General features: G+C 30.2%; 1 protein-coding gene and 1 long non-coding RNA gene across 2 annotated transcripts; one reads left to right on the forward strand and one right to left on the reverse strand.

Moving 5' to 3' along the window:
• Positions 1-945: 945 nt before the first annotated feature.
• LOC124439522 lies at positions 946-1951 on the reverse strand. The gene is made up of 2 exons (XR_006946350.1): positions 1666-1951; positions 946-1510 (listed from the first exon to the last, which is right to left on the reverse strand). It is a non-coding gene; the product is annotated as an uncharacterized LOC124439522 (long non-coding RNA).
• A 661-nt stretch (positions 1952-2612) lies between these two features.
• Positions 2613-8796, forward strand: LOC124439521 (G-protein-signaling modulator 1-like). The gene is made up of 4 exons (XM_046989763.1): positions 2613-2629; positions 6746-6858; positions 7051-7142; positions 8259-8796. Exons 2-4 carry the CDS (start codon positions 6855-6857, stop codon positions 8466-8468), a joined length of 306 nt encoding a protein of 101 aa, XP_046845719.1. The 5' UTR covers positions 2613-2629; positions 6746-6854; the 3' UTR covers positions 8469-8796.
• The last annotated feature ends 17200 nt before the right edge of the window (positions 8797-25996 follow it).

Here is a 25996-nt window from a genome sequence, read left to right on the forward strand (position 1 = left end):
TGAAATCAGCAAGCTTATCGTCAATTAAACATTGATTTTTAATATAAAAGTTGTCTTTCGCCCGATGTTGAATACTGGAAGATATGGTGATTTGAAGTAGCGGAGTACATTTGTGTGAGATAGGGAACGAGGGCGGGCAAATGTTTTACATTGATTCAGGGGAGGGGAATGTTTGAAATTCGAAATAGTGTTTACAAAACGGATGACGGGCTACATGCTATATTTCTTTTATATACAAGTTTGTCTGACGATCTGCACAAAAAAGCAGTGGCGTAACACAACTACCGAGGGGGCTCCGTCTATTAGCCATTCGTGTGGTTCTTCTATACGTTTCAATAGAAAATAGGTTGAATAATCGTACATAATACGTTCATATTTCCTCTAGTTACAACTTGTATTCACATAAAGTAATATCACGTATATACATGGGCGTGTCATGCAAAGCTTCCCCGCCCCCATCTTGAGCAGATAAGGGCAGTCGGGCATTATTCACTGGAAAGTCGTAGATAAGGTTGAAAAGATTTAAAATGTACCGACCACCCCTCCTAAAAACATTGGCTCGTACGCCTTTTTATATTTTTAAAAGAGAACCGGGCGAGAAGTAGCTCAGTTTTAAATGTTTGGTAGACTAAAAATTTTAGCAAAAACCTCATATTTTTGCGAGAATAGTACTTTAGCATCCAAAGCACGATTTGAAAGGAAAAACAAACAGAAAATTTAACCAAAAAATAGAAGAAAAGCAGAAACTGAAATTTGAATAGCTTTAGAAGCAATTTGGATTTTATGGGTACTTTATAACAGAGTATGGAAATTTCATGAAGTTTAATTAAAAATAAGTCAACAGAGCTGATGCTTAAATTAAGTTATCTTCTGTTTCAATTCACAGTTTACGTGACATTTCTTCGTGCATTAATTATACCCTGCGAAAAGGATGTGTGCAACATATTGATTTATTGTCTAATTTTATTTCAAACGTAATAAACTATTCTCAATAACCTTTAAACAACCAAATAACCGTATGTATAAGTAATTTGACAAATGCATGTAGCTATCGTGAAATAAAGTTTCCCTTTATTAAATAGTTCACTGTTCTTTCTTTTCTTACAGTTTTTGCATCGCCTTTGTGTATAGCTATCAATTCCATCTTCAGAATGCATTTGACTATTTTTTTTCAACTGTCTCGGTGTAGCCATGTTGTTGTACCTCATTTCTCTCTTTACGGATGATGTACTGAGCGTCTACCTGATATTTGCGTCGATATCGTCAAAGCATTCATTAGTGACATCTCTGGACTCTAGCGGTCAAAATGTGACGAGGCAAACAATTAGCTCTTGCTGTTTATTTCTTCAACAACATTTTATTGCTGATCCTTTGCGAGGTTGGACGGCATGTTGCAACGTTGGTCTTCAATTCTCTTGGACTGATAGAAAATTATCGTTTCAAAGAGTTGATTCTCGTCTGCTTTTTTAATAATTTCAGGATCACATCTTTGATCGTTCAGACGATGTTGCTGTAGGGAAAAATATATTTTCTGTTAGCAAAGTTTGCAAGTGTCTGGCATCGGCTAACGTTTTATAACTTGGGTGCAATACAAAACATTATCTCGACTGTTCAATAATCTCTTATCGTTTGATTTGGACTAGACTTGTGGTATTCTTCACTTACTTGTGATTTTTGAATCAAGGAAAACATTTCTTTTGCGTATTTATTATTTGCGCAGAAAAACCCCATTTTGCTCTGTCGCACAGCTTAACTATAACTCTACTGGAGTATCGGTATAAAGACTTTTCAATCGTTTCTTCTTTTCCAAAGAGTATCGTGGCTTAAAGTGAACTGATGAAAATGTGATTCCCTTGTGCTTTTAAATGTTACCCCCACGTGTATATTAATCAAGTTCATTATATTTGTTTTTAAGTTCGAAGAATGTTTTTCACTTTGTTGTGATTTGGTGTGGTCGATAACACGAATGTTGGGAAAGCTGTTAGCTAGCTACATGTGAGCATCACACGTGAATTCATCTCACGAAAAAACACAATTTACTTTAACACAAAATGGTAAATGTATACGTAGTACAAGGTTTGCCATCGTAAGATGTGGGTATGCTTTTAATCTGAAAGACCAAAGTATAAATTTTCTTACAAAAAACTTGTTTGATTTTTTTGCTCATTCATCAATTAGTGACGACGTCTCAGCGCGTATATACCTTGTGTACAGCAGATGTCTTTTTGTTATTTGATTATTTCATTGGGAATGGGAACTGCTTTTGTCCTAATTTTATTTTCGTATTCGTTTTTCAAAATACGTGATCATTTTAATGGTGTTTGGTAATTGAACAGTTATGACAATTATTAAGTCGGCTTTTAAATCATTAATTGATATGGACAATTAGTTGACTAAATAGAATTTAAAAATTAAACGAGACTTACCTAAGTTGAAGTTTGATTGTAATTCTATGAGTTATTGGACACCCAATAATGCCTTAAAGAACATCTTTGGCTTCCCACCCAGACAAATGTGGTCTTTTGCAATCACTCGCAACGATAAAGAATGAGCACTCGATCTGCGTGCGCATATCTCCTTAGTTTCCTTGTCCAATAACTCATGGAATTACAATCAAACTTCAACTTAGGTAAGTCTCGTTTGATTTTTAAATTTTGTCTCAGTGGGTGTATGAATAGATTGTTTTCGTAGAGTATTGTGTTTCTAAGAGCATAACGTAATTTCAAATACTGGAACTCTTTTTTTTCACAGATTTAAACCTAAAACTACTCAATTTTCCGTTTATTCACGCGTCCCCGATGATGTTTACGTTGACACTGAAACTGCTCGTGTTTTTCACAAGTATTTTCATTTGTTTTGCGTTACATGTTTGCACATGTTGTCTAAATGACAAACAACGATGGGCACTTTACATTTTGCGATAAAAAGTGGTTAAGTATCAAGACCCCCAGCGCTTTTTACGTTCAATTTTGCTGCATAATAGTTCCTTGAAATGAAACTGGAAACAATAGTGGATATTTCCTATGAACTTTTCACCCTCTTATTGCAGAGAAAATTCCTTGAACAAGAAGGAATAAATTGGTATTTTAGTAAAGTACATCTGTTTACGTGCTCAAAATTCACATCTATAATTGTATGCACGATAGTAGATAACTCGATGTCTGCGAGGTCGACCGCTGTATTACGTAGTCGGAGTTGCATAATAGCGATATTTAAACAAACATATCGAAGACGTCGAAAAAGCGACGTGTATGCCAATGTGTGGGTAAATGCACGCCATTTTTACATTCTTTTTCACTGCGTCTTTTAGACGATATGTGGTGTTTGGCAAACTTCTCTATTAACATCTTACTTGATGTGGCTGACAATACATGTATCATTACATATTAGTGTTACACAGAAGCATGTTACATAACTTGAAATAGCTGACAGAACTTAATTAGGTTTATAACAATGAAGGAACTCCTCTGTTTAAATTAACATGCGCACTCGGATTTTGTCGTCCTCTTTGCGTTTGAATTCTATTTTGTATTTTCGATAACTTTTTCAAATGGCGCATATTCCACGCATTGTGTGTGTTTAGTTTATGAACTTCAATCGCCTGACTTGACTTTTATGCGATATGAAAAAATAGTTGTGTTTTTTTGTAAAACCCACATCATCAATATTGTGGCATAAGCTGACTGGGATATTTCATGAGCTTCTGTTAAAACAAAGTATACTTTCAAAAGAAATCAGTCGGACTGAACTATTCAACCACCTCACCCCCACCGCACCTACAAATCCACCGCTTTGTACATCAACTTTCTTTAGCTCGTAAAGTAGAAGAAAAGTCTCTTTATATAAAATCATTTGACAACTATGAAGTTTTGTTGTAAAATAATTTCAAGCATTGTTTTCTGTTGATTGTCTCAATTTTCTCATGTTAAGGTGTTAAATTTAATTTGGGTTTTTATTTTACGTGGAGACAAACAAATTGGCAGCTGCTGCTGTTAAGTGGTCAACCCAAAATAAGTTACTATCTATTCATCTATCTGTGATGGAAGGGAAAATCATACATTATTCTCACAGTCAAGTTCTACTCACTGCGCCAGTTTGATCCTATATATGCACTGCTCGATGCTATTTATGAAGGCGAGAGCTTTAAAATCGCCCACACTTCAGGGGAAACGTTCGTTTATGTCCGTGTGAAAAAGCTCTCAAAACTCTGCCGCATACCTAAGCCACTTGTCAGCTGTCACGAATTGCTGGTGACGGTCGTCTTTCTGATAGCTCTAGTATGCGTTGTTTGTTACATAATTTGTCCCGATATGGAGTATCTTCAGAATTCGCGACGTTTTCGTATTTCAATTACATGCGACGCGTGGGCGGAGGAATTGATATATGAATCATTATGAATGATATTTTTTTCTTGTGATTTCTAAATACCTGAATATACAACACTGCAAAGATATTCCATGGATTTTGTAAACATGCATCAAAAATGATAGTTCGGTGAGGATCTTCAAGTATTTGTTCACTTTCTTCAGTTTCTTGCGAATAGCGACATATGTCCTAAATGACAGCGTCGTTCATCTTCTTTGTTGTTGTCCGGGGTGATTGAATTCGAAGAATGTTTAACTATAAGGAGCAGATTATACTTACGGTAGATAGTGGAACAAATACTTGTTAGGTTTTCAAAACTTCTACTTTTAGTTAAGGTAGCAAGATCCCAAATAATACAGAATTTTTTTCGATTTTTATGAATTTGTAAAAAACTGTATTTCTATTCTTCAAACCCTACTAAATCTAAAATCACAAGCAAAATTTACTTTTTGTACGTCTATAGTAGGTTTTTTTTCACAAAAAAAAACTATGTTCAGGTTTTACCCTCCTTAGCAACGAGTTTTTCCCTTCGTTACAGGGGCCATATAGGTCTAAATTAGAAATAGTACCATCTAAAATGATTTTATAACATATGTAGCATGGTTTAAAACTAGCCAATCATAGACCTCCCACTATCTGCCTCAAATGCAGCCTTTCAAAATTGGTATGTAGCTAACTTCAGTTGTGCTCCAATTTTATCCTCCAATATCAATCGTAGTTTGTCAATCACTTCAATCAGACAAAATCAAGGAGTTTTGCTATCCATGGACTGAGCAATATTTGTTACTCTTCTCTATCCATGACATCTTATGTGTCGGCGCGACTCATGGTGGGCATTCATAAAACTATAAACGTAAGGATTATCACAGACTATTGTTGTTTTGCAAAAGGCATGTCATTCTATTCATGGATTGAAATATGAAAACCTAATCCTGTATCGCTATACCAAGGAAGATTTTGTTTGGAAACGATTGAAAATGCTGCATTTAGTGGTGTGGCTCAGTTAAATTATGTAATACTAGCATTATAAAACAGTTTGAGCATAGAGCCATTAGTCCCATTTAGTATACATCATATGGTGTTGTTGAAATCAATTTAAAGCAAATTTATTGGATTGACTGCTTAAAAAATTTGACTGAAAAGGATCTTGCTATCTTAAGCCTGGTTCTCATATAGTCGTTTCAGTCGTGCCAAAATTTCACAAACGACCTGTGTGACTATATGAGAACGTTTCAGAGGCGAACGGGATGACCTCAAATAACTCACACGACTGAAACGACTAGAGTCGCTTGGATAGAACTTTGCTTTAAAAGCAAATAACTAGCCAAAAGACAGCCATTTTAAATGTTCCGCGCAAAATTAATTCAAGCAGTCTCGGCAGCGCTAGTACGAATATACAAGAAGTACAATAGCTTGAGTCGTCCCAGTCCTTTTGAAAACAACGAAACAACGCGGGTTTAACATTCACGTATCCAGAGACGAATTCCATTGATCATCTGGAAGCCCGGGTATTGCAGCACAATTCTTGTTAAGCTTTTTATGTATTTGATTGACATGAGGCATTGTCAAAACTCTTGAAATCACATCTAAATAAACCGAAGCATAAATTATGTAATCTCTACCGGCCTTCAACATTGACATTCCTTGCATTTTGACGCCTAATAAATAAAGGTTTCCATGGCATCCAATATCGCTCTATCTATAAATTGATGATTTTATGTTTACGTAAAGGCCTTCGAAAACTTTTTCAATGTGTAGTCAGACATAGCAAAAACCATTTATTAAACAAACATTCTAATTCTAAAAGCGTGGAAAAAGAAAATTGATCAATTATAAAGTGGATATGTGCAATAGAAATAATACTAATAAATTGATTTTGCAATTATAAAGTTGTAGCTGAGCTAGATAACAGTGGCTAGTTACTTACAAATTTGCATTAAAATTGTGTGTGCACGTAGGAATACGGAGATTTTCCTCAATTTATTTGGTAGAGTGCCGAGTTTCTACAAAACACTCTTCTGTTAAAGAAAAAATTTGCACATCAAAGACGTGCAGAAATCTTCGTATTTCTTTTGAATCTAAGAAGACTCTTATCTCGAATACCGAATTAAAAATCGAGCTCTTTGCGTTTGTAACCTTACCCCCTGAGAATGTACTGGCGGCATCAAGTTTCCAAGTCTTATCTAAACACGAAGCTATTTCCTTGATGAAGGTTTTGTAAGTAAACAAGTTTTGAATTCTATTTATATTCCTAAAAAAGTAATTCTGGAGGCTTCTGTAGTCACGAGTTTGCTCTCATTTGTAGATAACTAAACACGTGACCACATATAATCAATGTATATACTTTAGGTTAATTACGGTTGACATCTGTTTTTCTTAGTCAGTTGGCATGCACGCTGGTATGCATAAACAACGTAGAAAATCGTGATTATATAACATCCGTTTCTGAAGAATTATACAATTGTTTTTTGCAAGAAGAGGACAAGACAATGGGTATGCGCAGAAAAACGTATTTTATAAGTGTTAACAATGAATATGTGTGACAACTTGCTCGTGTTTGATGACTTTGCCTTCATGATAATTGCGACACTTATTTCAAATTTCGAACTGAATGTTTTACAAACGCATTTACAAATGCAAGCGAAAACGTATAGGGATGTTCACGAATAAATTTCATATTTTTAGTGGGTACGAATAAGTTAAGAAAAAGCATTAAGGATCGAAAGGTGAATTCGACGACGCCAGAAGAAATGTTCGAAATGATTTTCAAATCACAGGTATGATCATCACAGGGCAAAAGTATGAAAATCAAGTGATAATGAAAGTATGAAAGTATGTCTCTCACAAGATTACCGCCACTTATTTTGTCTGATAGGTTAAAGTCGTCCTTGGATTATATAATTTTTGCTTGAAAATTGCTCAGATATTATGTTTGGATAAAATGTTGGACAATGCATAGGTTCTCAATTAACGCTAAAATGAAAAAATTTATCTACAACGCAAAAAAGTACAAATTAAAGCAAACAGGAAATTTCTCCGAATGATCTTGCGCGAATGTTTTCGAATAACAAATGGTTTCGTTTTCACTAGAGGTGACAATTTTCTGTGAAAATTAGCCGTTTAGACTGTTTCTACTTAATAATTAACACGAGAATGATCAATTATAAATTACATCCACATCAGGAACGTGTTTCTTCGTACTTCGGACATGAAAATGAGCAGATGAAGGTGAATTGTTTTTATACTAGATTCAAAGAGCTCAGTTGAAACGCATATTGCCAACATTTTGAACTGCTTGATTAGCAGTCTTTATTGCTGTGGTTTCAATTAATTAAACATCTTTGTCTTATTGTTGAAATTTTCATGTAATCAGTGGCTTGGGAAGCCATGGGTGTCTGGATGTTCCGACACCCACAATTTCAATTGTTTGTATCCCTTATAGGAAAAGCATGCACCCACAAATGTACCTTCTTACTTGAAGGCTTGTGATAAATTGATTGCTAGATTTTTACATGTTTACCTAAATTTTTAATTAATAAACAGTCTCTTTGAATTGACATGTTTCACATAATACAGGCAAAGGAAAAGCTTATTAAAAACTACTATAGATAAGCAGTTACGATTCTGCTGTTCAACTTTCGTGAGTTCTATCATGATAAACATGGAACACTCACATTAAAAGCATTCAAAACCACTGCTTAGAATCAAACTTGATCCAAGTAATGCGCCCGATTTTGTTGAGAAAACTGAAACTTGCAAAATATGTTACTCTGTTGCACATGACGTTCTAATATAGCTTTGTTTGGTATGAATAAATGCTTCGTGCTTCCTGTTGCTTCCTCAAATCAAGAAATTTTAAATGACGTCATATTTTACTGGGATATCCCTTTCAGGAGAATCGTATCAACGATCAACGATGCGATCCCGATCTTGTGCATCAAGCTCTGACCATTCAAGATGAAGATTTCTTCGGATTAATCTTACGTCTACAATCCAATCGTATTGACGAACAGCGGTGTATTCTCCCAGAAGGGAGACATAATCAAAGTGCCACAAAAGCTAAGCAGATGAAGCCAAGTTCCGAGGCTAGTTTATTGACCTGATTGAAATTTGTGGTTTTGTCATGATATTTTAGATGCATCGGTGCATTTAAGCCATGTGAATATTTTAAGCAAAATATATTGAATTGTTTTAATCTGATATTTAATTGTCGTAAGGACATGACAGTTCAAGTTCTTGACACAATCTTTTGATTGTTTCTCTTTATTGGAAAGCATATTGTTTTTAAAGCAGTGTTTCATAAAAATATTAGCTAGCACATCTGTGCGTTTTAAAGCTTTGTTTTTTTATAAAACTGTTTTTATTTTTGTTAGGAGTTTTCGTGTACGATTTTAATTCATTTTGATAGATAAATACATGTGAATATATCGATATCTGCGTAAAAATATTTTGTGCGCACATTTTTATGCCGTGTTTTCCTTAGCTAGCTCTTTTCATCAAATCTCCAGCTAAGCCAAAAATTGCTTGCGAACAAGGTCGAAGTCTATGTTGTCTAACAAGACATAGACATTGGTAACATACAAGTCAAAAAACATAGACATCAAACAACACAGTTCTTTACGTTCTTGCCCTTCACCCTTCTCAAATCATTTTGTTTTATGACTATAGCTATTCAAATCTATCGCAAAATAGATCTGCTTTTTTCCAAACTGCCTGCTATGGTACCCAGGGCCAAAATTGGACATTATTTTGTATTGGAGGGTTGGTTCGTGTTTTCCGTGTATGAGCATTTTTCACTGAACAGAATAAACCAACCAATATTCTGCCTAGGAATAGAATTGATTTGTTGTTTGTATTTCAATTTAATAAAATGAATATAATTTAATATTTATTCCAATGGCTCTGTAAAAATTTAACTGTTGTATGACGCATTCTATGACCGTATGAGTATGTCCTGACTTGTCGTGCACGCCTGGTCGTTGCCGCTTTTGGCGGTAAAACGACAGCTAATTCGGCTTTGGGACAAGAACTCTTCACTCTTCGACGACAACAACAACCGCATTTCGTCAATGTGGGTATGAATTTCAAAGCGATTTGTGGCTGAGAAATAGGCATATGCAGCTCAATTTAAAGCTTCTGCAGTAAGTAGTGTTGTTAATTATACTGTTGTTCATATATGTGTCGAAACTGGATCGTGACTAAAACACCACACGAGTACATACGAGTACATACGAGTACATACGAGTAACATACGAGTACATACGAGTGACATACGAGTACATACGAGTAACATACAAGTACATACGAGTAACATACGAGTACATACGAGTGACATACGACTATTTTCTGGTCAACAAATGAGAAACAACACAATTTCTTCAATACATTGATATTTACGTTTATTTTCCTTGTATTTGTGTGGACTTTGGGGCAACCATTTGATGGATTTAAATGCTGAAAAGGTATTTTACTTTCATACTACATTCATTTGTATGTTTTAGTTGAATTTGTTATAGATATTTTGTCGATGCGATTTGCCAGTATTTGAGCGCTTTTGACACACTTTCACCTAGGAAATACATATTTATGAAAGCGATTATACATTCATTTTGGTCTTTAAGATACTGATTTTTCAGTTAAAAGACTGAATTATATCAGCTAGAACTTTAAAAACATTAAAAGTAAGCTGAAATTGTACGCATAATATGATATATATACGTAACACAGTGCAACTCTCATTTAATTTCAAAAGTAGTATAGTACATGGGGGTTCTAGCGCACGAAAAGTGCGCTATAATCCCATGTATATATACTACATAACCTGGTAAAACTATTTTTATAACAGCTTAAAATAAGACCATGGTTCAAAGACGTCCCTCTGGTAAAAGGTCATGTAAAGCTGTGTAAAAAATTGTTTGTTTCAATATAGTAGTAAAAACTTTCTTTATAACAGCATAAAATAAGACCATGGTTCAAAAGGCGTCCCTCAGTAAAAGGTCATGTAAGAAAGCTGTATGAAAAAGTCATTGTTTCAAAGGGTAAAATTTGGAATCTATATGTTTTTAAAAACGGTCTTTACAAACAAATGTTAACAAGCATCGTTTCGGAGAGGGCTCGGCAGCGCAGAGCACTTCGTGCTCGAGCAGGGGAATGGAGCCCTCGAGAATTCTAAGCGACGGTGGGGAAAATTTTCACGAAGTGAAAATTCGGAGCGCCCCCTTACATTCGAAGAATATTCGAAGAATATTCGAGAATAACAGAGGCTTAAGAAATGCTCTTCAAAAAACCGTCTTTAATAATCAAATGTTAAGAAAGCATTGGTTTTGAGGGGGCTCGGCAGCGCAGATCACGAAGTGATCGAGCAGGGGATGGAGCCCCCGATAATTCTTAGGCGACGTTGGGAAAATTTTCACGAAGTGAAAAATTCTCCATGGATTCGAAGAATATTCGAAGAATATTCGAGAATAACAGAGGTTTAAGAAATGCTTCAAAAACCGTCTTTAATAATCAAATGTTAAGAAAGCATTGGTTTTGAGGGGCTCGGCAGCGCAGATCACGAAGTGATCGAGCAGGATGGAGCCCCGATAAGGCGACGTTGGGAAATTTTTCACGAAGTGAAAAATTGGAGTCGCCTCCCATGGATTCGATGAATATTCGAAGAATATTCGAGAATAACAGAGGCTTAAGAAATGCTCTTCAAAAAACCGTCTTTAATAATCAAGTGTTAATAATCAAGTGTTATTAAAATATCAGTAGCAGCGCGCGTGTCTTAGTGCATGTTTTCAACAATGGTTGTTTAATGTAATAGCACATTTCATCAGCGCATGTATAATAATCAAGTGTTAATAATCAAGTGTTAATAATTTAATTTTTATAAACTACCTCCAGAAACAGTTATTATAAAAGGTATATATGCGGTAGACTGTTTTTATTAATTACTTATTACAAACAGTTATGTGATATGTAGTCAAACATGAGGATTATTCTTCATCTTAAGTTTTAGCTTGATAGTTATTTTTAATAAATTTTTTTAATTTTTCGATTTCATCATTTACAAATTTTTTAGTTGATAGAATATTATCTTCTATAGTAGCCCTAAAATTTTGTGAAAAACCATTAAATGACATAGATAATGTAGATTGATGTTGTGAATAAACTTGAATTTTGGTTAATCCATTAAATGCTGCCAGCCATTTTCTTTTCCATTCATCATAACCTAGTGAAACTGAAGATTTTGTTGGTTCAATAATAAATAAAATATTATTATCTTTATCATCAACACAGTATACGTGATATAAATCTAGTAATGCATTAACTATCTTTTTTTCATTATCATTTGTTACTTTAATGATAAATTTTTTTTTAATCTTATCTGCCATCATATCTAATTTAATTGTTTTAGAGTTATCAGATGGATTTATTAATAAAAGTGTAAATTCAATAAATTTAACATTTTTAAAATAAATTCTGATAATATCTTGTCGGGTATTAAAATTTTTATAATTTAATTGATTGCTATGGTGTACTACTTTACCATTTACTCTGCTATCAATCTCATTCTTTGTATAATAGTTAGTTAAATTAGAAGTCAAAGCATACTTACCATCAGCTTGTGTTTTAGTATAATAGTTATTTAAATTAGAAGTCAAAGCATACTTACCATCAGCTTGTGTTTTAGTATAATAGTTATTTAAATTAGAAGTCAAAGCATACTTACCATCAGCTTGTGTTTTAGTATAGTAGTCATTAAATTTACCATCAGCTTGTGTTTTAGTATAATAGTTATTTAAATTAGCAGTCAAAGAATACCTACCATCTGTTTCACTCTTTGTATAGAATTTGGATAAATCATAAGTCAAAGCATACTTGGAATTTGATTCATTTTTTGTATAATAGTCATTAAATTTATTATTAACTTGTGTTTTAGTAAAGTGGTCATTGAATTTATTATCAACTTGAGTTTTATTATAGTAGTGGTCATTAAATTTATTATCAACTTGAGTTTTATTATAGTGGTCATTAAATTTATTATTAACTTGAGTTTTAGTGTAGTAGTTATCTGATAGATGTGTTTTATCTACAGGTCCTTGTATATTTAAATTAATATCTGTTTTATCATGCCCATAAAATAAGCTCATTTATATTATTCCTCAGATTTTATATCCGGTTTATTATTTTTATGTTCGTAAACATGTTTAATGGTTGTTATACAACCAGATAAAAACCTAGAAAAGGTAATAGGGTGATATTTTTCTACTAAACTATAAACATCTCGTTTTAAAAGGTCGTCTGATTTAAGCTGTTTTGTTAATTCTTTTGAGATTCAATAACATCAAACCCTTTTAATATATCTGAAAATTTTGATATAACTAAATCAGTTAAAACTCATTAGTTTTTGTAATCGTTTTTCTCGTATTCATTGTATAATTTATCAATAATTTTTTGACTAGCTTTTTTAATGTAAGCAACTGACTTGTCTAAATCACCATCTTCAGCTAGTTTAAGTAGTTGATCTCTTTTATTAAAACCCTCTTGCGGTTTATCTTGTATATTATCATCACATACAGCATCTTTGATAGTATCATTTGCGGAATCAATCTCATTAATTATATCATCAATTGTTTCAGGCTCTTTACGCTTTGGCATATATATTAACACATGTTTTATTGCGGAATAACAATTTTCCATTGGTATGGATATATTAGTTGAATAAATAGATGAGTAAATTTATTATTTTTCAATTTTTTGGTTATTTCTTCTATATCATCTTTCTCAACACCATAAAGATAATCATCAAATATTGTTTTCATATTATTGCGGTTTGTATTATAAAATGCAACTAAATAACTTATATTTTCACGATAAGGTTTGGCAATACTTGTCAATTGCTGTGTAACCACAATAGTAGAAAGTCCATAATGACGAGCACTGAATGCTAAACGAACTAATTCAGAAGTCCTATTTTTAACATCATGCGAACAAGCTACATCGTCTAATATAATAAGACTATTTGTACCTTTATATACATCACTAACATATTTTAAAACAATATCTACCTGATCTTGGTCACATTCTACCTTAATTAAATCAGAATCATTTATATATTTCCATTCTTGATAGGTTTTATTATATGATAGCGTTGGGCATACTAAAATAATATAATCAAAATGGTTACTAAAGTTTTTTTCTAGCATTCTTAAAAGAATGAAGGTTTTACCACAATTCGTCATACCTACAATAATCATATTAAAGGGTGTGTTCATTTATATATTACTTGTTATTCTAGTATTGGATACTTTGGAGATCATTGTTTACAAATTGAACAAGAGCATCACTAATAACATAAATGTAACAGTTTAAATCTTTTGTATATACTCTCTTTTTAATTTCAAGCAAAACGCCATTTTGAGTATTAATAATTTTTTTACCGTTACCAGCAATATTTTTTTCTTGAAAGGTCCTTAAATCGATCAATAAACTGAATTTATCTTTATAGAATTTTTCAATTGACATATAGCAATCTATCGGAATAGTTCTATCAAAAAATTTTCTTGCTTCTTCATAAAATTGTTTTTTATTCATACCTTGGGCGAAAATACATTAGGAACCCTTCTATCGTTATTTTAACTTCATCAATGTTTGGATATATAAATTTTCACTATCACTAACTGAATTTTCTGTGAATAGTAGTACAATGCCTTTCATACTTTTACGAGGCACATTTACATTTATATTCTGTAATGTACTCGACTTATCCCATTTTTCCTTTTTTAAGAGGGTTATATGTTCATAAAATAGGCTTCTTCCTATAGAATATAAATTTGTCACCTCATTCGCAATTTCTTGGTTTTCAATAGTTTCATATTCAAGCTGAATATTTTCTAATTCATAATCACCTATATTTTGACCACTTTGGGGGATAAGGACTTGATCACTTGGTGGTAATGTTATTATGTATTGAAAGTTATTATTCATATTGAAAGGGCAATACAGACCATGGTCTTTAAGAATATTATCAATATTAATTTTTTGTCTTATACCATAAATATCATACATTAATTTGTCTGATACTTTTTCTGAACTTCCACTTGTTGTACCACTGTCATCTTTCGAAATGAGTTTTCGTAAATTTTCACTACAAATACCGTATTCAATAAGGCCTTGTCGATCACTTTTAGGTAACCACAAGTCTTTGTATACACTTATAATATTATGTTCACTACAATCGTAAAGGGTTTCCCCAGCCACTTTAATTTGTAGTCTATGTTGTAAAATCTGACTGAGATTATTTAGAAAGTGACTTTTTGTATTACTTATTTTAAGATCAAACGATAGATTAAGTGAACCAGGCACTAAGCAACTATTTGCTTTCAATTTCGGAATATTAATATAAACTTGTTCATTCGGTTTAAGACTATTAGGGTTAAAGGTTATACTATAAAAAGTACGGTTACCTTTAATTTTTGTCATATTAATTCTTTTAAAATTAGGTAAAAGCTCTTCTTGTAATCTGTTCATATATATTAAAACATATTTTATTTTCTTCTTTGTTTATACTGGTCATATATTAACAAAGTACCAGCAATAGCTAAAATCCATAGATTAGAAGCTAACCATACTAAACCTTTAGCTCCCCAGGATATAGCCTGAGTGATAATATTCAATAATGGTCCTAACACTGGCCATAATTTTTTAACTATATTTGCTACAGCCTTAGAAAATTTACTAGTAGCTTGAGCACCTTGCAGGATTGCTTTTCTAGCTCCTATGACAATGGTTGTAATTATCCCAGCCACAGATATAGCTAAAGCGGATAATCCTGGAATATTTTCCTTAACCCATTCTTTAAACCGCTGTAATCTAGTAATGTCTTCTTCCTGTTTATCTCGTACATCCTCTTTTTCTAATTGCTCTTGTTCTTCTCTAATTATAGTTTCTAATTCCGCGGCTCTTTCATGCAAATTAGTTAATACATCAATATTATTGTTAATACCATTTTCATTTTGTATTTCATCTATTTTAGCTATAGTTTTGTTTAGCTCTTCAGAAAAGTGATTTATTTGTGCTTCTATGAATTGTGGGCGTGTTCTTTTATCAATAGTTCCAGATGGAGTCATTACACCTATATGTTCTCTAAGTTCTTGATTAGTTATTTGATTGAAATTTTCTGTATATTGATTATTTAATTCAACCATAGGCATACTCTCTTCAGTTTTATAAATTCATTTTGCAAATTAATAATTCTTTTAATTTCGTCTTTAAATTTTTAACAGCTTCTTCTGATTTTTTGTTTTATTGTATTGTAGTTCTCCTTTCTATTACGTGTTAAAACAATTTTTCAACACCTCGCTTATTTCTTGTATTTAATGGTTTATAAGTAATATTATTTATATCAGTTTTACCTAAATTAAATCTAAGTTTTATACCTTCATCATATGCCATACCTTTTAGGTTATTAAATTTAAACTCTTGTCTAAATTTTTTTGTAATAAACTGTTCAACAGCAAAAGAAACTTCATTTTCAGGTCTATCAATATTTGTATAAATAGGAGTTGAAGTAGGAACATCAGGAAGAGTATTAGTTTTATTTGTCTTTTTTCTTATTGTTACACCATAATTATCATCATTAAATAATGTTTCATCAATAAATTGAAAATTTTGCCAATCTTCATTATCATCGTTATTATCTTCATTATCATCGTTATTATCTTCTTGCTTCTTATCTTCTAATTCAATATAATCAAAACCTCCTTCAGCCATTATATAGATTACTCTATATTTTGTATTTCACTTTCAGGAATCCAACTGTTATGTTTATTATCATAACCTAACCATTTAACTAAAACCATCTTTTTACCTTTAAACTTCTTACGTTTTAATATCTTTTCAACTCTATAAACATCATCTTTCTTATTCACAACTGATAGTTCCTCTTCATAAAATTTACCAATTATAGGCTCTCCTTCTAAATCTTCTATCTCATATAAATTCGGATCTCCTCTAATAACTTTAGTCACTCTAAAAAGCTCTTCTGTAAAATTTGCTTCATAACCTTTCGTAAATATAGATTTATACTTTGATATTCTAACCATATCACCAATTTTAATCTTAGGTAATGGTAAATAAGCAACTTCATGACCGTATAATGTATTCCATACTTCATCTTCATTATTTTTATTAACATCTTTAGGCTTCATCAAGATTGTACTGTGTTTTGTATTGTTATAATTATATACTAAATCATCTAATATATCAATCCATTTATATGTTCCTTTACTGTAAAAATATTTCCACATAGATGTTTTAAGCGTTCTGTTAAATCGTTCGACAATCGCAGCCTTTTATCATTTTAGTAGAGAAGTACTTAATTTCATGTTTCTCTAATAATGATTTAACACCTACATTATAAAATTCTTTACCATCATCAAATTGAGCTAGTTTGGGTAATCATTAAATCTATCTTTAAATTGACTTAATAGTTTTGCAACAGCTTTTGTCATATTATTTATGTCTTTCCTATAAACAGGGATAGCAAATGCATATCTACTTAATATTTCAATAGCTGTTAATATCCAATAATAACCATTGTTTTTATACTTATAAGAACCCATATCAACTAAATCCATCTGTAGTTGTTCACTAAGATAGTTTACCCTTGTTTGTCTGAATTTATGTCTTCTAATAATAGGTTTATATCTAGTGTATGTATCTTGAGATATTAACCATTCTTTAACTTGTTTTCTACTAACATCTATACCTTCTTCTAATGCTTTCTGGTACAACCGTTCTGCTGATTGATACCCTGTTTTAGGATTATAATAAATAGCTCTTAAACCTTGTTCAATTTTAATGTCTTCATCCATTTAACTTACTCAAGATAACATTCAAGTAGAATACTGCCTACATTAACAGGAGTACCATCTTGATCTAATATATTAAATAGTAGCTCGTTAAAGGCTCCTTTTATAATTGTAACTTTAGATTCAATATCATTGTATTCGTATACAGTGCCAAATAACGACTGAATTGTTATTACTGGTAAAGTTAAAGCTATATTACTTTTTTTTCCTTCAGGGTTATAATTATAACTTGAATTTACAATATTAGAAGAAATTTGAATATAGTTTAATCCTCTGTTTATATCCACTTTAGAAACACCATTTTTACCTCATTTTTTTAAAAGTTTTATGGTATCATTAAAACCTAACATTTTAATAAGAGTATCAGACAATACTAATATTTCATCATTATTATTAGTTATTTTACAAGTTCCGTTGTTTTCTATCATCTCAAGCTTTATGTCATAAGACTCAAGAAATGTTTTAAGCATTTTAAAAGTCCAGTAACCAGCATCTATATTATATTTAATAGGTCCTAATGTAAAAGCTAAAGTATTATTTAATTTTATGTTTTAGTATTCCCAATACACATAAGCTTTTTGATATATAAATATGAATAGTTAGTTGTTACTATACTTTCTTGTAAGTCAATTTTTTTACGATCTCCGTCTATAAAAATAGTGAACTTCATATATAACATAGCTTATATTATATGTCAAATAAACAAATAGAAAAAAATGATATAAAATTAGGTGGTGATGATGATTTAAAAAATGTACAAACATGGCCAAAAATATATTTAGAAACAACTAAAACGCCTTCGTTTTCAAATCTCATAGCAGCAATAAATGGAGATGAAGGTCATTCTGAGGATTATTTCGATCATATGCTGCATCGCTGGAGTAGCAAATTTATTGTAAAACCTACATTTCAAAGGCCGGTAAATGTTGATATCTGTAACTTCAAATTGTATGTCACAGAGAATGATTATTTTATGTCTAACTTACAACCTATAACAGCCACGTGGACAAGTGAAATTAAAAGTAAAAAAAGAACAGTCTACTGGTATAAGATACAATATTAAAAATAATTTAAATTATAAACAAGAAGCTTACTACGCTATGATTTGTGGGGCTTATGTTGCCAGTTTTTTATGCGGTATCGGGCTTAATCATTTAAATTATGATAAAAGTAGAATTATACAAAGCCTTGTTAAATATCATTTATATTATCAGATCAAAAATTTATGAAGCATCCATCGTTATTAGACAAATATGACTTTACGGAATTGAAAAGCATATACCTTATAAAGGTATTTTAAAATTTGATAAAACAATGATGGGTATTACGTTAATTTTCAATATTCGACTACTGATTATAGGAGCTTCATTGCATATCATTCTGAAGGTATTACATTAATCGGAAAAATTCTTTTGCAAGAGAGTATTGAAAGTTTTGTTTATACAATTCTTGGATCTCAAGCAAATACAAGATGGTCAATAGTTAATCATGGAGCTAAGAGCATGCAAACTCAAAACGTTTTTAGAAAATTATTAAAAGATACTATAGTACAAAATGATACGACTGTATTTATATCTAACATGAGGAAAGCTATAAAAGACACGAATGTTATTTTAAATATGGCAATAAGCCCTGGTATGATTTTAATACCCAGCCGTTTGATTATTCTAAATAAAAAGATTGATGGGTATAATAATATTTTAACATTAGCTAATAAAAATATGAAATTCGGGGTTAATTCTAAAATAAATTATTATGGAGTTAAAAAGGAAGAACCTAAAAAAGTACATCAAGATAATGCACCATCACAACACTTAGATACTCTAGATGAAGTTCATAAAAAACCATTAGTATATAAACATACAAAAATGATAGTAAATAATCCCCATCAAACAGATATGATTGCTTTACTCGGTATATCAACGCTATTATCATTCATATTAGTTAAATATGTTTTATAATATAATATGAAACAAGTTCTAGATTTTAATCATATTTCGAGTGAGTTGAGTCAATATGAATATGAAAAGCTGAAAAAATTGTATTTATACTATCACAAGATGTATACCTGTTATAAATGGAAGTATAATAAATTAAAGAAAATTAGACTATCATTAAACATGGGAAGTATTTTTCTAGTCTCGACTGCTGGTATTGCTGGTAGTGTAACCCTTAACCCGATAATTATAGGAACCCTGAGTGGTCTAGGTGCTTTAGTTCAAGGTTATATTGTTAAGAGTAAGATTAATAATAATTTAGAAATGTGTAAATTTGCATATACATCATATGAAAAAATACTTATGGATATAAGATCATATTTAAGAGGATTACCTTATGATGAAGTGATATTTCTATCAGACGTAAAAGTTATAGATGATATTATAATAGACAATTGTACTACTATAGATGGTATGGTGAGTAAATATAACAAAAAATATAAAGATCTGTGAGTTATCTATAAGATTATCTATGAATTATCTATAAGTTATCTGTGAACAAAATCTACAGTATTATATATAACATGTCTGAAGAAAACCTAAAGATAACTACAGTCAAGAAAGAAAAAGACCCTATTAGAGTTGAAGCTGGTAAACGCTTAGCTGCTATATCGAAAGTTGCTAAAGAAAAAAAGATGCGAGATAGGATTGAATTAGAACATAAAAAGAAAATTGAGGATAATAGCTGGAATATTAATTATGGATTCTTATTTGGAACTATTGGAGTATTAACTGCTATTGCTAGTCTCTATTATACAAGAAAAAATGATAAAAGACAGGAAAAATTAACAAACGATAAAACAAAAGAAACAACTAGTGAAAAACATGTTTTGATACAAAAAAATAAACAATATAATTTAGACTCATTTGAATAAAATATTTCCTATTATATATGAGTAATACTATGACTAAGAAACAATTTATGAATGAGGCTTTTGATGCAGTGCTTGTGACAACAACTGCTGTAGGTCTTTCTATGGCGTCTAGAAAACTACTAGGTCAAAAGTTAACAGACACAAACAGTATCAGAGATTTTGCTAAATTAGCTATTGCTATTACAACATCAACAATGCTAGTTAAATATGCTCAAGACAAAAAATGGGTCCCTGAAAATCCATTTAAATCTGTATAAATATATATGACAAGTGTTATTACTAGTGGAGTTGGAACAGCTTTTGGTGCTGTTGTTAATGGATTAGGGTTTTCTCTAGCAGGTTGGATATTTCATAAACTTGATAAAAACGGTTATGCTGAGGAAATGAAAAGATACCACGATTCTTTAGTAAAACTACAAAAGGCTAAAGAGGCATTCTATAAAAATGAAGTCAAGCAGCATGATAAAATACAACAGCTAAGACAAGAAATTGAGTATGCTGATAATGATATAGAACTTACAAACAAAGCTTTCGATATGCTTAGAAAAGTAAAAACAATACATTACAACGGGTTAACATTTCATAAAGAACCACAATTAAATGACTTTTACAAACCATCTAAGAATATGAAAAATTATCAATCTGGTACAATGGTTGTGATTGGTATTATATCTGGATATTTATTATATAAAATTACTTAAAAATAAAATATATAGTATTAGTATATGTATTGTAATAAAGTTATTCATAAAGAGTTAGAAGAGTTTTTTGGCTACGTAAATTGTTGCTTTTGTGATAAAAAGATTTGTGATAGTTATATTAACAGATCTGCTAAGGCATACTTATGTTGCGAAAATCAAGAAATTATTTCAGATAACAATAAAATGGTTTGCAAAAATTGTGGTTCTGTTCATTCATATAAGATTGTTAATGAATGGATACCAGAGATTTGGAAATGTCAACGATCAGTTCATTCAAGAAAAAAATGGTTTTATAATAAAATTAAATTGTGTGTAACTTTTGAATATGTTGAGAAATTAACAAATGATTTTATAAAGGTTGTTGGGACAATGATTAAACATAAGTTGATACAGAAAAAGAATATTAGCATGTATAACTATTATATAATACGTTTAGCTAGTAGGATGGGTATACCATTAAAACACCCTATTAGAGATATGAAAAATAGTAAGACAAAAAGAGTTTTTGATGATAGATTATTCGGTGAAGTATATAAAATCCTTGAGTGGGATAAAAATATCGACTGTACTTATTATAAAAATTGGATAGAGTCAAAGAAATAAAAAATTTACTATTATATATGAATCTTAAAAATCTATTAAAAAAGATTAGAAATTTTATTCTATGTTGTAAAAAAACTAGTTCTAATATAGAAGTTGTTTTGAAGGATTTTGAAAAAACATTGTATAAATCAAAAGATAATTTAAACGCACCTTAAAAAAATAAAATATATAGTAATTATATAGAATGGTAAAAGTTATAAAAAACAAAGATGTATATAAATTTAAAGGACATGAAATTAATTTAGATTTATTAGATGAAATTATGAAAGATAAAAACATGTATATTAAATCATTAATGAACTTTATTATAAAGACGATATTGATAGATATATAACTAAATATTATGAATTACATAAAAGACTGGTTATCTTTTTCAAAAGATAAATATAATGTTGAAAATATAAAAAAAATATTACATGTGATGTGTAGTATGAATATTGATTATGAACCTGTTATATTGAATACATTTAAACCATCTAATATTTATACTCTTAGTAGTGATTTTTATATACCTAATATATATAATATTAGTAGTGATTTTTATATACCACAGTTTACATATATCACTGAAGATTTGTTTAATAAAGATCATGGATGGGATGATTGTTATTTTAAGTATGAAATCAACAATATAGATACAGATGTTTATGTTATAAAATTTGATTTATATGAATATGGTCCTTATATAACTGCTTCTGGTATTATTAGAATCTATCTTAAACGCATTAAATAACTATTTAAAAAATAAAATATATAGTATTAGTATATATATGTTCAGATAAACCAATACGAGGAAGACCAAAAATTTATACTAAAGAACAAATCAAACAACATAGGACATTATATATGCTCTCAAAACCATGGCATTGTGATTTATGTAATAAAACATATAGTTTAGCATATAAAACTTTACATCTTAAAACTAGAAAACATTTAATAAATTCAAAAATTAAAATAAGATAGTTTTATAAAAAGTTTTAAATATAGATTTATTTCTATAATTAAAATTAGTGCGTTTAAAAAAATAAAATAAAATATATAGTATATATATGAATAGAGATTATTTAAATCGAAAGGTACTTAAAGACATGAGTATTTTATATAGTATGCCTAATATGAAAAAAGATGAACTTCAAAAGTTGACTAAAGACGATTTAATTAATTTAATATTAAATCAAAAGCTTAATGTTGAAGTTAATAATACTTCAATTTCCAAACCAGTACAAAAAGTACTATCACAATCTAATATTAAACAAATGACTGTGCAACAGTTAAAAAATATTGCTAAGGAAAAAAAGGTTAAAGGTTATTATAAACTTAGAAAAACGAATTAATCAAAGTATTAACACCAGTCCCAAAACCAAGAACGAGTGTAAAAGAGATGGTTAAAGAGTATGAGAATAATACACAGATGCTATCAGATAAAAATAAAAAACCAATACCAACACAAAGAGTTAAAATAAGAGAAACAAACAATGCTATAAAAGGATACACTAAATCATATGAAATAAGCATTATTAACAATAAAGCACCATTAATACAAATGCAAAGCACAAGAAAGTATCTTACATATTATATTAAAGAAATATTAACAACAATGAAAGGATTAAAATTTGTTGAAACGCTTAAGGTAATATTTGAAAAATTTGAAATAAAAGATGGTGGTACAGCTGGTTTTTTAACAAAAGTTGCTTATTTTAACAGTCAAGCTTTAACAATTACAAATAATGAAAATATTACTGAATCACTACAAATTTCAAAACAAAATATATTAAACAAGATTGATAAATTTACACAAGAAGGTTCTGGATGGGTTATTCGCTCTATAGATAATCATTATCTTAATGTTGTTAAATACAAGCCATTACAAGGGTCTTCATACATTAATTTACCTCAAGAACTTAAAAACCCTAATAAAGGTTTGATAAATATCAAAAACCATGATAATGAATGTTTTAGGTGGTGCCATATTAGGCATATTAACCCACAAAATAAAGACCCACAAAGAATAAAAAAATCTGATAAGCAATATATTGAAAAGCTTAATTATGAAGGAGTTGATTTTCCAGTGACTGTTAAACATTATAATAAAATCGAAAAGCAAAACAAAATTAACATTAATGTCTTCGGTTATGAAGATAAACAACCATATCCATTATTCATATCAAAAGAACAATTTGAAGACCATATAGAACTACTATTGATAACTGATAATGAAAACAAACATTATGTATTAATAAAAGATTTTAATAAATTTATGTACAATCAAACAAAGCATAAAGAAAGAAAACACTTTTGTATGCGCTGTCTTCAATGTTTTAGTTCTGAAAAAATATTAAATGACCATATAGAAAACTGTATACTAATAAATGGTATACAATCAGTAAAAATGCCTGATAAAAATAATAACATACTTAAATTTAATAACTATCATAAACAACAAGCTGTTCCGTTTATTATATATTCAGACTTTGAGGCTATTACAGAAAAGATATCTGGTTGTAATCAGAATAATAAAAAATCATTCACTGAAGCCTATCAGAAGCACACTGACTGTGGTTATGGTTATAAAGTTGTATGTTGTTATGATGATCAATTTACTAAACCAATTCAACTATATAGAGGTGAAAAGGCTGTTTACAAATTTATGGAAGCTATGTTAAAAGAAGTTAAATATTGTAAAAATATTATGAAAAACCACTTTAATAAACCATTAAAAATGACATCTGATGATGAAGAAGACTTTAAAAAAGCTGATGAATGTCATATCTGTAACAAAAAATATACTAACAAAGATATTCGAGTTCGAGACCATTGTCATATCACTGGCAAATACAGAGGCTCAGCACATCAAGATTGTAACTTAAAACTTAGAATAGACTCTGATAAATTAAAGATCCCAGTAATATTCCACAATCTGCGGGGATACGATAGCCATTTTATTATGCAAGAAATCGGAGCTATTGTTAATAAGCATACATACAAAAACAAAAAAGGTGAGGAAACGCATATGAATATAAATGCTATACCTAATAATATGGAAAAATATATGGCTTTCATGTTAGGTAACCATCTCACATTTCTTGATAGTTTTCAATTTATGAGCTCTAGTTTAGAAAAGCTTGTTAGTAACCTACCTAAAGAATCGTTTAAATACACCTCTAAGCAGTTTAAAGGTGAAAAACTTAATTTAATGACACAAAAAGGTATTTACCCATATGATTATATGGACTCGTTTGAAAAGTTTGATAATGGGCTGCCTTCAAAAAAAGACTTTTATAGTATTCTTATTAACGAGAATATATCAGATGAACAATACAATCATGCTCAAAATGTTTGGAATACATTCAATCTTAAAAACATGGGTGAGTACCACGACCTGTATCTGAAATCAGACGTTTTATTATTAGCTGATGTATTTGAAAACTTTAGGAAAACATGCTCAGAATACTATAACTTAGACCCATGTCATTATTTTACATCACCCGGGTTGTCTTGGGATGCTATGTTGAAGATGACAGATATTAAATTAGAACTAATGACTGATATTGATATGTTTCAATTTATTGAAAAGGGTATGAGAGGAGGCGTTAGTTATATTGCTAATCGATATGGTAAGGCAAATAACAAATATATGAAAACATTTGATAAGAATAAACCCTCAAAATATATAATGTATCTTGACGCTAATAATTTATATGGATGGGCTATGTCACAATACTTACCTACTGGTGGTTTTAAATGGTTAACTGAGAAACAGATTAATAACATAAACCTTACTAAATATCAAGAAGATAGTAAAAAAGGTTTAATTTTAGAAGTTGATTTAGAATACCCTGAAGAACTACATACTTTACATAACGATTATCCACTAGCACCTGAAAAAATTAAGGTCACTAGCAACATGCTGTCAAAATATTGTAAGACAATTGCTTCTAATTACAATATATCAACAGGTTTAGTTAATAAGTTAATACCTACATTACAAAATAAAGAGAAGTATGTGCTACATTATAGAAATCTTCAATTATACTTAGATCTCGGGTTAAAATTAAAAAAAGTACATAGAGTACTCGAATTTAATCAATCTCCATGGTTGAAAAAATACATAGACTTTAATACTCAAAAAAGAACTAATGCAAAAAATTCTTTTGAAAAAGACTTCTTCAAATTAATGAATAATTCAGTATTTGGTAAAACTATGGAAAACTTACGAAAAAGAGTAGATGTTAGACTAGTAACTAATAAAAATAAATTGTTAAAATTAGCTTCAAAACCTAATTATGTAAGTAGTAAAATTTTCAACGAGAACCTTGTAGCTGTGCATAAGATCAAAGAACAATTGGTGCTCAACAGACCTGCATATGTGGGTATGTGTATCTTAGATTTAAGTAAAACTTTGATGTATGATTTTCATTACAACTATATCAAGAAGAAATATGGTGATAAAGCTAAATTATTATTCACAGATACAGATTCTCTAACATATGAAATTCAAACTAATGATGTCTATCAAGATTTTTGGAGTGATAAAGATAAATTTGATAACAGTGATTATGATAAATACCATAAATATTATGATAATACTAATAAAA

The sequence above is a fragment of the Xenia sp. Carnegie-2017 genome, unplaced genomic scaffold (genome assembly GCF_021976095.1).
Source record: "Xenia sp. Carnegie-2017 unplaced genomic scaffold, XeniaSp_v1 HiC_scaffold_19, whole genome shotgun sequence".
Taxonomy (NCBI): Eukaryota; Metazoa; Cnidaria; class Anthozoa; order Malacalcyonacea; family Xeniidae; genus Xenia; species Xenia sp. Carnegie-2017.

Coding starts and splice junctions, on each gene's coding strand:
- LOC124439521 (XM_046989763.1), top strand. Junction 7,143..8,258: donor AAATGATTTTCAAATCACAG/GTATGATCATCA, acceptor TATCCCTTTCAG/GAGAATCGTATCAACGATCA.